Source organism: Oncorhynchus mykiss, chromosome 13, assembly GCF_057628025.1.
Source record: "Oncorhynchus mykiss isolate SJ-2025 chromosome 13, ASM5762802v1, whole genome shotgun sequence".
In the NCBI taxonomy this organism is placed as follows: Eukaryota; Metazoa; Chordata; class Actinopteri; order Salmoniformes; family Salmonidae; genus Oncorhynchus; species Oncorhynchus mykiss.
The window spans coordinates 70,525,841-70,538,483 of record NC_143034.1 but is presented as its reverse complement, the minus strand read 5'-3'; the positions used below and the strand labels follow the sequence as shown (position 1 = coordinate 70,538,483).

Here is a 12,643-nt window from a genome sequence, read left to right as displayed (position 1 = left end):
GTAGAAAGAGGCCTTGATCAGACAGGGAATCCAGACTGGTAGAAAGATGCCTTGGTCAGACAGGGAACCCAGACTGGTAGAAAGAGGCCTTGATCAGACAGGGAATCCAGACTGGTAGAAAGAGGCCTTGGTCAGACAGGGAACCCAGACTGGTAGAAAGATGCCTTGATCAGACAGGGAACCCAGACTGGTAGAAGAGGCCTTGGTCAGACAGGGAATCCAGACTGGTAGAAAGATGCCTTGGTCAGACAGGGCTCAAAGGTTTTTTCCACGATTCCTTGAATTCTCTCACTCTGCCTCCTTCTCAAAACATCAAGGAGAGCATTAAAGGAGAGTTGCTAACATCTATCCAATCCTCTCATATCTAGTCCCTAGGGCAGGGGTATTCAACTCTTACCCTATGAGGTCCAGAGCCTGCTGGTTTCTGTTCCACCTGATAATTAATTGCACCCACCCGGTGTTCCAGGTCTAAATCAGTCCCTGAACAATTAATAAAAACAGTAGAACTGGATTTGTGGTCCAGAATTGAGTTTGAGGGCCCTAGGGGGTAGAGGCTTGATTTTGGGATCCAGAGTTGAGTTTGAAGGCTCTAGGGGTTAGAGGGTTGATTTGGGATCCAGAGTTGGTGGCTTACTTATTGTTTCCACTGCCTCCTGGTGGCAAACACATGTAAGGACACACCAGGGTCATATTCATTAGATGCACACCATAGTAAAACGTTTCAAAATGTTGTGCAACAGAAAATGAAAAGGACGATTTTTTATTGTGCAAGTTCAGATGATACCTCAATATTTCACTGAATTTTTGTTCGTTTTCTTCCATTTTGTGACTAGTGAATATGACGCAGGTGGTCCCTCCCTGTTTCAGTACATTTTCTTCCATTTGGTGCCTAATGAACATGACCATTGTTCGATTCGTACCCTCTCCATATGTCCATCAAGTAACAGCAGATGAGTGGAGGCTGCTGAGGGGAGGACAGCTCATAACAATCACCCGTCTTCAACCCAATTGAGATGGTTTGGGATGAGTTTGACCGCAGAGTGAAGGAAACACAGCCACTCCTTCAAGACTATTGGAAAAGCATTCCTCATAAAGCTGGTTGAGAGAATGCCAAGAGTGTGCAAAGCTGCCATCAAGGAAAAGGTTGTCTGTCTTGAAGAATCTCAAATTTAAAATAGATTTGGATTTGTTTAACACTTTTTTGGTTACTGCATGATTCTGTATGTGTTCTGTCATAGTTGTGATGTCTTCACTATTATTCTACAATGTAGAAAATAGTAAAAAATAAAGAAAAACCCTTGAGTAGATGTGTCCAAACGGTAGTGTAGATAGAGGACTTTCTACCTGTGCCATTACAGCTCCTTTGACAGCATGGGCAGCGCCATTGAAGCTATCTCCATTTTAAAGTCGACACAAAAATCACCATGTCTTAGCAATGTATCCAATAAATATCTAATGATTTTTGTGAAATACCAGCATTAGGTAAGTCAACTGTGTCATACAGTCTACAATGCTATTTCCACTCCATACATTGTATTGATAAGGAATCCAAGCACATTTAGTTGATATCCTGTTCTTAAAGTAAATGGGGCTCCTACCCTGTCTGGACACCAAGTTCAGCATTCTTTACCAGCTGTACTGAAGATCACTACTCCCTCCGGCGAGCAGAGACATTCTTAGACCCAACCAAGGCCAAACAATACATTGTCACGCACCTACATCCAACGGTGGACAGGCGACATAATACTAACTAGCCATTGTGGGCTCATACTGTGACCCTGCACAAGCCGTGCTGACGCGGCCAAGGACCCACTAAGGAATTCATATCTTGATTAGAAACGTGCCTCCACCCTGATGACAAAAAAAAGACAATTATTCATCCAGTAACTTAAAGTTATGAACAACGATGGTATGTATAGGGTGACATGTTCTCACAAGGACAATATAGTTTGAATAGTATTTTATTTACAGTACATGCCACAATGAGCTTTTACCAACTAACTGCGGCTGTACAGCCACGTAATAATTAGCCTAGTCGCTACCTAAGGCTAGCCACTGAGCTCTCTTTCCTTAATAGGACACCCTACTAACATACTGTGAGCATGTTTAATACATACAAGGGTATACTCCTTTCCTTAATAGGACACCCTACTAATATACTGTGAGCATGTTTAATACATACAAGGGTATACTCCTTTCCTTAATAGGACACCCTACTAACATACTGTGAGCATGTTTAATACATACAAGGGTCTACTCCTTTCCTTAATAGGACACCCTACTAACATACTGTGAGCATGTTTAATACATACAAGGGTATACTCCTTTCCTTAATAGGACACCCTACTAACATACTGTGAGCATGTTTAATACATACAAGGGTATACTCCTTTCCTTAATAGGACACCCTACTAATATACTGTGAGCATGTTTAATACATACAAGGGTATACTCCCAAGGACCATGTGTATTTTTCTTTACTATTTGATTGGTTGGTTAGGGTCAGGGTTCCGCCCTGGTGCTTGGTGGCGGATGGGTTTGCAGGTTGTATAGCCAAGCGAACAGTGCAGCTCTGCAGGACAGGTATTAATTCCCAAGCTTGTGCCAGTCAATTTTCGGTGTTCTGGCGTGTTAGGATGTTCAACAGAGGGTTATATTTACACAAATGTTGAATTTTACTGGGTTTGTTTTCCTATTTACTTATTTAATTAAATGTTTTTTGAGTGTGTGTGTGTGTGTGTATGTATGTATGTATGTATGTATGTATGTATGTATGTATGTATGCATGTATGTATGTATGTATGTATGTATGTACTGTATGTATGTATGTATGTATGTATGCATGTATGTATGTACTGTATTAACAGTTGAAGTCAGAAGTTTACATACACCTTATCCAAATACATTTAAACCCAGTTTTTCACAATTCCTGACATTTAATCCCAGTAACTCCCTGTCTTAGGTTAGTTAGGACCACCACTTTATTTTAAGAATGTGAAATGTCAGAATAACAGTAAAGAGAATGATTTATTTCAGCTTTTATTTCTTTCATCCCATTCCCAGTGGGTCAGAAGTTTACATACACTCAATTAGTATTTGGTAGCTTTGCCTTTAAATTGTTTAATTTGGGTCAAATGTTTCGGGTAGCCTTCATCAAGCTTCCCACAATAAGTTGGGTGAATTTTGGTCCATTCCTCCATGACAGAGCTGGTGTAACTGAATCAGGTTTCTAGGTGTCCTTGCTCGCACACGCTTTTTCATTTCTGCCCACAAATTTGCTTTAGGATTGAAGTCATGGCTTTGTGATGGCCACTCCAATACCTTGACTTTGTTGTCCTTAAGCCATTTTGCCACAACTTTGGAAGTATGCTTGGGGTCAATGTCCATTTGGAAGACCCAAGCTTTAACTTTCTGACTGATGTCTTGAGATGTTGCTTCAATATATCCACATAATTTTACATCCTCATGATGCCATCTACTTTGGGAAGTGCACCAGTCCCTCCTGCAGCAAAGCAACCCCACAACATGATGCTGCCACCCCCGTGCTTCACTGTTGGGATGGTGTTCTTCGGCTTGCAAGCCTCCCTCTTTTTACTCCAAACGTAACGGTGGTCATTATGGCCAAATTGTTTCATCAGACCAGAGGACATTTCTCCAAAAAGTATGATCTTTGTCCCCATGTGCAGTTGCAAACCATAGTCAGGCTTATTTTATGGCAGTTTTGGAGCAGTGGCTTCTTACTTGCTGAGTGGCCTTTCAGGTTGTGTCAATATAGGACTTGTTTAACTGTGGATATAGATATTTTTGTACCTGTTTCCTCCAGCATCTTCACAAGGTCCTTTGCTGTTCTTCTGGGATTGATTTGCACTTTTCGCACCAAAGTATGTTCATCTCTAGGAGACAGAACGCGTCTCATTCCTGAGTGGTTTGACGGCCATGGTGTTTATACTTGCTTACTATTGTTTGTACAGATGAACGTGGTACCTTCAGGCGTTTGGAAATTGCTCCGAAGGATGAACCAGACTTGTGGAGGTCTACTTTTTTTTCTGAGGTCTTGGCTGATTTATTTTGATTTTCCCATGATGTCAAGCAAAGGATCACTGAGTTTGAAAGTAGGCCTTGAAATATATCCACTTCCAATTGATATAATTTTAGCATGGCACAATCTGTGGAATTGCTAGAAATGTGTGGTAAAATTGCAACATTTTCTCTCTGACCCAAAATGTGTAGAACTGAAAAAAAACTTGCTTTAAAGCTGCAATATGTAATTTTTGGGGCGAACCAATGAAATTTGCATAGAAATGTGTTATACATCTGTCATTCTCATTGGATGCAAGTTTAAGAGGCAGTAGATCTGCAATATGTCACTTTTTGGGCGACCTGACAAAATTCATTAGTTTAGTTATAATTCTAAGCTAAATGTATACAGAATTTAGTCATTATTCATAAAAATCCCATAACAACAATACTCGCTTATTTTGTCACGTTATGACATGCTCACTCACACAACCTGTGCAACCAGTCCCTTTGTGATCAGGTTAACGTTAATTGTCATGAATCTTGCCCTCAAGGCAGAACTGAGCGATTTGCGCTAGATGTCCCTGCTGCAAAGTCCAAAGAGTTTGGCTATATCTAAAAATGAATGGAAAAAAGTGCTTTAAGGTTCGGCATTAAATTTAGCAGTGAGGTTAAGATTAGGTTTACGGTTAGGGTTAGGTTTCAAATCTTTATTTTATGACTTTGTGGCTGTGCCAGCTAGTGCCCAGCTGCCTCCAGGGCAAGATTCACGACAAGAAATGCTAACCAGACCCCCTTTGATTTCACAGGAAATGAAACATAGAGAATCCATTTGCAGAAGTGCAGTTTCCATTACATTAGCAACTACTTCCACCCCTGTGGCTCTATAAACTGTATAATTTCATAAGGGTTGTTAAAGAACCACGACACAGCAAGACACAAGAGGTAAGCCGTTTGAGAATCAGAATGTCATCTCTGGAAACGTCTAATTAACTATTGTCCTCAGTGATGCATAAACAATACTGTTTGATTGTAATAGATATACTTGATAGTCTCTTGTACACATACATTTACTTTATGTATAGAAAATGGACTGCGTTAACAATCAACTAAATGTGATATGATTTCCTATCAATACAATGTATGGAGTGGAATAGCACAGTGCATTGTAGACTGTATGACTCAGTTGTCTTATTGAACGCAGGTATTTGACATGAAGCAGTAGATTTTTAGCAGATACAGCACTACATGTATTTGTGTAGAATACAATGATGCTACTTTAGTACAAAAAAATGTCATGTAATTGTAATTCAGCTAAATGTAATGTATCAGCTAAAACTCAGCTAAACATGTATTGTATCAGCTAAAACTCAGCTAAACATGTATTGTATCAGCTAAAACTCAGCTAAACATGTATTGTATGAGCTAAAACTCAGCTAAACATGTATTGCATCAGCTAAAACTAATAATGGTGGTTGTCATTGTTGGGGAAGATGGTATAATATATAACGCTAACTTTAGACATTAAAGCTTTATGCCAATGGTGTTGCTCATGGACGTTGTGAGGTGGGCATATTTCACCATGAAACACTGAGAATCTCACTGTGGGAGGCCGCTCCTTCTCTTGCTAGAACAAAAGCGATACCTACCGTGTCGACCCGGTAGCGACGAACCTGACGTTTCTACTTGTCGAATCGCAATGATTGTCAGTCAGTGTCAAAACAACTTTTGCAAATCTCGTCAGTGTCAGACAACTTGACTTGGAGCCAATCAGAGAGTACGAACCCCTACGTGAGGGGACCAACAGAAGTGACAACAGGAAAAGGAGGGCATTTTCTCCGTACATCCACGGTTAAATGTCATGATCCAGTCACACTTCATATACAGTGCTGTGAAAAAGCATTCTCTACTTTTGCATATATATTTTTTATAATCTTCAACTATAACCCAATATTAAATAAAGGGAAACTGAGTGAACAAGTAACCCAATAATTACATACTTATTTTATTTATTTAATAAACAAAAGCAATGCCCCTGTGTGGAAAAATAATAACCTTTACCTGCAATGACTCCAACCAAACGCTTCCTGTAGTTTTTGATCAGTCTCTCACGTTGCTGTGGAGGAATTTTGGCACGCTCTTTCCATGCAGAATTTATTTTTGATTTATTTACCTTTATTTAACTGGGCAAGTGAGTTTTTAAGAACAAATTCTTATTTACAATGACGGCCTACACCGGCCAAACCCCGACGGCGCCACCCTATGGGACTCCCAATCACAGCAGGTTGGGATACAGCCAGGGATCGTACGCTGCGATGCAGTGCCTTAGACCGCTGAGCCACTCAGGATGCCAAATGTTCCTATTGTTCTATTGCTTGTCTGTTTGTCAGTTGTCCAAGCTGGTTGGTGAAAATGCAGAGTCGTGGAATCGCTCTGTGGCTGCTGTTACTTCTCCGTGTCCCTGGACTGGACTCTGCAACATGGAATCTATTCGGTGAGTTCCATTTAGCCTGGTTTGTACTGTGTTGTCAACTCCTACCGTCATTGTCATGCCAAAGGCCATGGTCACACAACACAAACAGATCTGGGACCAGGGTAAGTTCAGTTGGACAATGAAATCTGATATCCTCCTATCACTTCATCACAACTAAGTCATGTTAGTTTGAGAATGTCAATGACCTGATGTTTTTATTGTAGACTTTTCAATGAATCAGGCATCGGCCATTCAAGTAGTGTACTCCTCAAATTCCTGTCACAATTACTGCAACACACGTTTGTTTGTGAATGACATTGTTAGTAGGACAATGACCTGATGTTTTTACAGTAGACTTTACAAGGAATCAGGAATAGTGTAGGGGTTGGGTCCCAAAGACCCTCCCCATTATTGATTAAGTGGACCTTAAGATTCCTATGTTTTGCTGCAGGCCTTATAATAGATACTGTTGCTATGTGTCTAAAAACTCTGTGCAAAAGCATCTATATTAGTCTTTGTGGTTAAGCCCTGGCTGTTGTGAGAGTGGGCTTGCAGGCTGGGTCTGAGCCAGACCGAAACTAGATAAAGAGAAGTAACCACTGTCTGGTTTTGACATTTTGATCTTGTGTGACAGTGGACAATTCTAATAAATTCAGAGAAGCTACTGTACTAGGTTGCCTTATAAGGTAACCTCAGCTTATTGATACACACAGACATTGATGTAAGTGATCATACCACTAGGGAGTGATCACATGAATAAAATCAGCTGCGCCCTTAAGTGGGGTGCAGAACTTACTCTCAAACATGCGTGCTGTGTTTTCGTTGTCAACTTCTGTCTGCAATTGCATTAAATAAAGGTTTGATTGATTTACTTATAGAATATATTGTCTGACTGCTGAATTCACCAATAAGCCAAAGATTGACAAGGGACAAGGAACCTACCCCCCGAGACAATAGGCCAATCATGTAGCATTCTCCTCATGTTCCTGTTTGCAAAACACAAACAAGTTGGTTCATGCTTTTTACTGCCGCCTAATAGAAATTTAAGCAAACAGCAAAGTTGCATAAATCCGTTGTCAGTTGAAGCTCATCAGTCCAATTTTTAAACTGACTAACTTAAATCCTCACCCTCTCTGTGCTCACAGGTAAGTCCTCGACAGAACCCACACAGGAGGGCGAGGTGAGGCTTGTTGGGGGTAAGCATGACTCAGAGGGTCGAGTGGAGGTGTACCACGAGGGGAAATGGGGGACCGTCTGTGATGATGGCTGGGACCTGGCCGAGGCTCAGGTGGTGTGCCGTCAGCTGAAGTTCCCTGGCGTTGTATCTGCTGTCACTGGAGGGACTTATGGAGAGGGTGAGTATCTTACAAGGGTCATGTTCATTAGGCACAACATGGAAGAAAATGGACTGAAACAGGGAGGGGATACCTGGGTCGTATTCACTAGGCACAACATGGAAGAAAATGGACTGAAACAGGGAGAGAATACCTGGGTCGTATTCACTAGGCACAACATGGAAGAAAATGGACTGAAACAGGGAGAGAATACCTGGGTCGTATTCATTAGGCACCAAATGGAAGAAAATGGACTGAAACAGGGAGGGGATACCTGGGTCGTATTCATTAGGCACCAAATGGAAGAAAATGGACTGAAACAGGGAGGGGATACCTGGGTCGTATTCACTAGGCACAACATGGAAGAAAATGGACTGAAACAGGGAGAGAATACCTGGGTCGTATTCACTAGGCACAACATGGAAGAATAAAACAGTGCAACACAGAGTCAAATGGGTAGGCACTATCAGATCTTGTGCAATAAGGAACACTTTTGTAAAAGTATGAGAGGATTGAATAAGCGTTAGCAATATGACGACAAGGAATTTGGGATTCTTGGAGGGAGCAAGTTCAAATAGGTAGTGATTTGTGTGAATGGCAGGCAGCACCAGCAGAAAGAGTCAACTAACTTACTTTAATACACCACAATATAATATTTTTCTTATTTCTGCACATGATTCTGCTTGCTCCTTGTTTATCCTCTGTTGTGTATCCAAGGGTCGGGTTCAATCTGGTTGGATGATATGGACTGCAAAGGAACCGAGAAGTCCCTGTCCAGCTGTTCTTTCAAGGGCTGGGCGTTGACCGACTGTTCCCACAAGGAGGACGCAGGGGTCGTTTGTGAGAGAGGTACACTACTACACTGTGGGTGAATCTCAATAGTGTTTCCCCTGATTCCTTGGCTCCTCTCTTCTCGTCTCCTTCTGAAAAGTCATGTTGTTAAACTTCACCGAAACTAAAAGACACACTATCAGCCCTACGTATTCCTACTCATCATGTACAGTCCTAATCACATGTATTCCTCATACTGTACAGGCACAGATTTGACCAGTGACACAGCACATTTCCTGGACCACAGTCTGGGCCTGTCAGATGACCTGGGCGAGCTGTTTGACCGTGGGGATGACTGTGACTTCCTCATCACAATCCAGAGCCCCACAGGAAACAGAGATGGGGAGGGGAAGTTGGAAGTGGAGGAGAGGAACATCTGCACCCACAAACTGATCCTCTCTCTCTACCCACACTTCAACATCACCAACGGGTCCAGTAACCTCTCCCTAGAGATGAGTCAAGCCTGCAGCCCCTGTGTCACCAGCTTCATCAGGTACTAGTCTGTGACCCTTAACAGGTGCTATTTAGATACACTTTATGTTTATTGGTTAAATACATACACAAGAATACAAATGTGTCAGATGATTTTAGACCTCAAATGTAGTCTGTCGAGATGAATCCACGTCTCCTTGCATCAATTGTGTAGATCCAGGGTGCCTTACTTAAAGCACAGTTTTTCTCTAGGTCCAACACCACTTGCTGAAGTTCCTTTTTAGCTATGGTATCTCCTAAACATGTTTGAATACAAGTGAATTTATTTAAATGTCCTTGCTCTGGTTCTCTAGGTACCTTTACACCCGCAAGATCGACGTGACCGTTTCCTCTGCCCAGTGCCTCCACAAGCTGGCCTCAAAGTTTGGGGTGAAACGGCTGATGCAGGACACCGGCAGGCTCTTCACCGTACTCCTCCCTGAGGACCCCTCCTTCTACACCCAGGTCTCCCTGTACCAGTACTCCGTCCAGACTGGGGACCTGCTGCTTCAGGAGAACTGCCTCCAGTACCTGGCCTGGAACTGCGAGGCTCTGATCAATTCCCCGGCCTGGAGCGACCTCTCCACAGACTTCCTAATGGCCCTCTTGGCGCGGTCTGACCTCGTGGTACCGGACGAGGGGTTCCTCCTGCAAGCTCTGGAGGGTTGGATCATAGAGAAGGGTGACTTGACCGGCACCGAGAGCCAGGCGACCCTGTTAGGCCACATCCGCTTCCCGATGATCCCTGCCGAGAAGCTCTACGATCTGCAGTTCACCTCAGAGCTCTACAGGAGCCACGAGAAGCTCTATCGTGTCAGCATGCTCAGAGGCTTCCAGTTCAACGCCTTGTCGTTCGACACTCTGAGGAAGCACAAAAGCAGTGAGAGTGAAGAAGAGCATGATTACCATCCCAGGATCTACACTGCTGAGCCATGGAGTGTCACCATCAACTCAACCAACAAAGAGCCACCACGCCAAGATATGCGATATGATTACAACAGGCGCTACAATAACTACCAACCTTATTACCCCACGCCAGAATATGGCAAGTCATTCACAACACCAAACCACAATAGTGTGATTTACCAGACCAAGGAAACCAACCCCATCAGTTGGTCAGCAAGAGTCTTTAAGAACCAACGAGAATGTTCCAGGTGTATTTCCTTCCCCACTGCCAGTCTCTCTCTCCAAAGCAGCCTCAGACAAAACCAGACCAACAGTGTTCACTTCAGCAACCGACTGCTCCTAACATGTGAGGGCAGGTATGTCTTTCACGTCCAGGACTTCAAGAACAACATGGCCCAGATCCCTACTAACAGCAGTCTGGCCCTGTCCTACCCCTGTCCTGAAGGCCAGTATGACTTTCGCTTTGTGGTGAGACCAGAATACATCTGATAGCACTGCCTGGCACAGATGCAACAACGCTCCTAACACACATCCACAAATCTAATAATGATGTCCCATTGCCAATCAATTGCTAATTTCTTTTATTCAAGAGTTTGAAATTATGGTAATGTGGTTTTAGAAATATGTGACTGATTTGATCATAACCCTTTGTTGATTTGCTGAAAGCATATCAACATGTAGCACTGCTCTTATGTAAGTATTAATCAAAAACTATAACATCTCTGCTTGCACTTGAATAAAGGCATTTGAACATGCAGGGATGTGGATGATGTTTTTTCCCCCAAATGGCGGCTAGTTCTTCCCATAGAAATAGCTAGAGGTCTCTTGTGCCCAAAAGCCAGTTTTGCCATGGCTAACGCCATTGAAGACTGTCACCATTTTGAAGTTGTCTACTGGGTGGGTGGGACTTAATATGGGTTAAGGAAGGATAACATAATTCCAATCGGGTCATCAGGAGGGATCATCCAATGAATTATAGTTCTGAGCAAAAATGTCCATAACTGCAGGTGGTAGTAAATCTCCAACCTTGCCTTTATACCTGTTCAAACCACACACTGCATGTGGCAGGATGCACCCTTTCAGTTTGTTTGCCAACTCATAGAAATAGTAGAAGAAGAAAATTGACTACTTCAAAATGGAGATGGCCTCAATGCTGCTGCCCATGCTCTCACAGACACCACAATAGGACAGATTCAAAGATCTGATGTCTATCTAGGTCTACTGTGGTTCTCTGTGTAGTACTTACCCTCCTCTAAAAGCCCTCATGAACCATGTCTATCTAGGTCTACTGTGTTTCTCTGTGTAGTACTTACCCTCCTCTAAAAGCCCTCATGAACCATGTCTATTATTCCTCCACTAGATGGGGTCGTTCCTTCAATCATATTCAGTTGTAAATACTCCATATGGAGGCTGAATTGGGTTAAACGGTATGAGTTCCTCTTTGGCCAAACTACTCTCTGACCTCTCTGAGACTTTACTCACTTTTTCGGGCAAGTGACCATAATCTTTGAGCAACCAATAAATACTGCTGACTTGGCCGATGGGAAAGTGCCTTTTAGACCTGAAAGTAAATATCTGGATAAGATATGACATAGTGATTAATCAGTTTTAAACTCCTGGAAAAACTCCTGGCCCTATAGGGAGGATGAAAACTCTGTCAAACTGCAGCAACATTCAAATCAAAGTTTATTTGGTCCTTTACACCGATTTGCAACGAAATGTATGTGTTTTCTAGCTCCAAAAGTGAAGTAATATCTATAAATTAAAAAACAACACACAAATAATCTAAAAAGTAAAACAATGAATAATTATCAGAACGAGCAATACCAGAGTCTGAAATATAGACAGTCTGGACAGTAAATGCATAGAAAAGGTGAGGAGAGCAGTAGTTATAGTAAAACCTTGTACTTGTTCATATTAATTATATTTTAAAAGGGGGTTCCGTTACACAGACAACTGTGATTAGACAATAGAATTAACAGGACTGAGCTTGCTTTAGGCAGGGTTGCATCATGTAGGCCCATGGATGGAAACAGCCAATGCCCCAAGTCCTTAAATTCCATCCCTGTGTAGGCCTATATACAGTTGTAATTAAGTGACAGGTCCATTTTGGATTAAAAAAGTTGATCACATTCACATTTTCTCATAAGACAAATACATTGTCTTAGGCTATAAATAGATAACTTTCCTACTTTGTTTCCCCTGGCCAGATGCTTCTACACCTGCATTCCTTGATTTTTGGGTTTTCAGGTTGGGTTTCTGTACAGCACTTTGTGACATCAGCTGATGTAAGAAGGGCTTTATAAATACATTTGATTGATTGATTGATTGATGGGACAAGGCGTATAGAGGCCTACAGTTGATCAGACTGATACTGCAGGTCAGATCACTAATGTTAAGGTGTAGGCTGCTACAACATTTCTCTAAAGAGTTTTTGCTTGTGTCTTTCGGGAGTGACTTATTTTCTGTTTGCTAAAATAATACCTTATGAAAGTGGAATGCGCACTCTGCTTTCTATAGACTTGTGCCATGCCTAATCTGCGATTTCTGGGAATCTGATTGGACACAGAGGTGGCAGTGGCCATTTTTTGACTCCTGATGGTAACCAGGT

General features: G+C 42.2%; 1 protein-coding gene across 1 annotated transcript; it reads left to right on the top strand.

The window, feature by feature from the left end:
• Positions 1-4,932: 4,932 nt before the first annotated feature.
• LOC110487064 (galectin-3-binding protein A) lies at positions 4,933-10,789 on the top strand. The gene is made up of 6 exons (XM_036941838.2): positions 4,933-4,962; positions 6,408-6,511; positions 7,636-7,845; positions 8,542-8,673; positions 8,860-9,148; positions 9,441-10,789. The coding sequence occupies exons 2-6, from the start codon at positions 6,430-6,432 to the stop codon at positions 10,519-10,521; spliced, it is 1,794 nt and encodes a 597-aa protein (XP_036797733.2). The 5' UTR covers positions 4,933-4,962; positions 6,408-6,429; the 3' UTR covers positions 10,522-10,789.
• Positions 10,790-12,643: the final 1,854 nt, after the last annotated feature.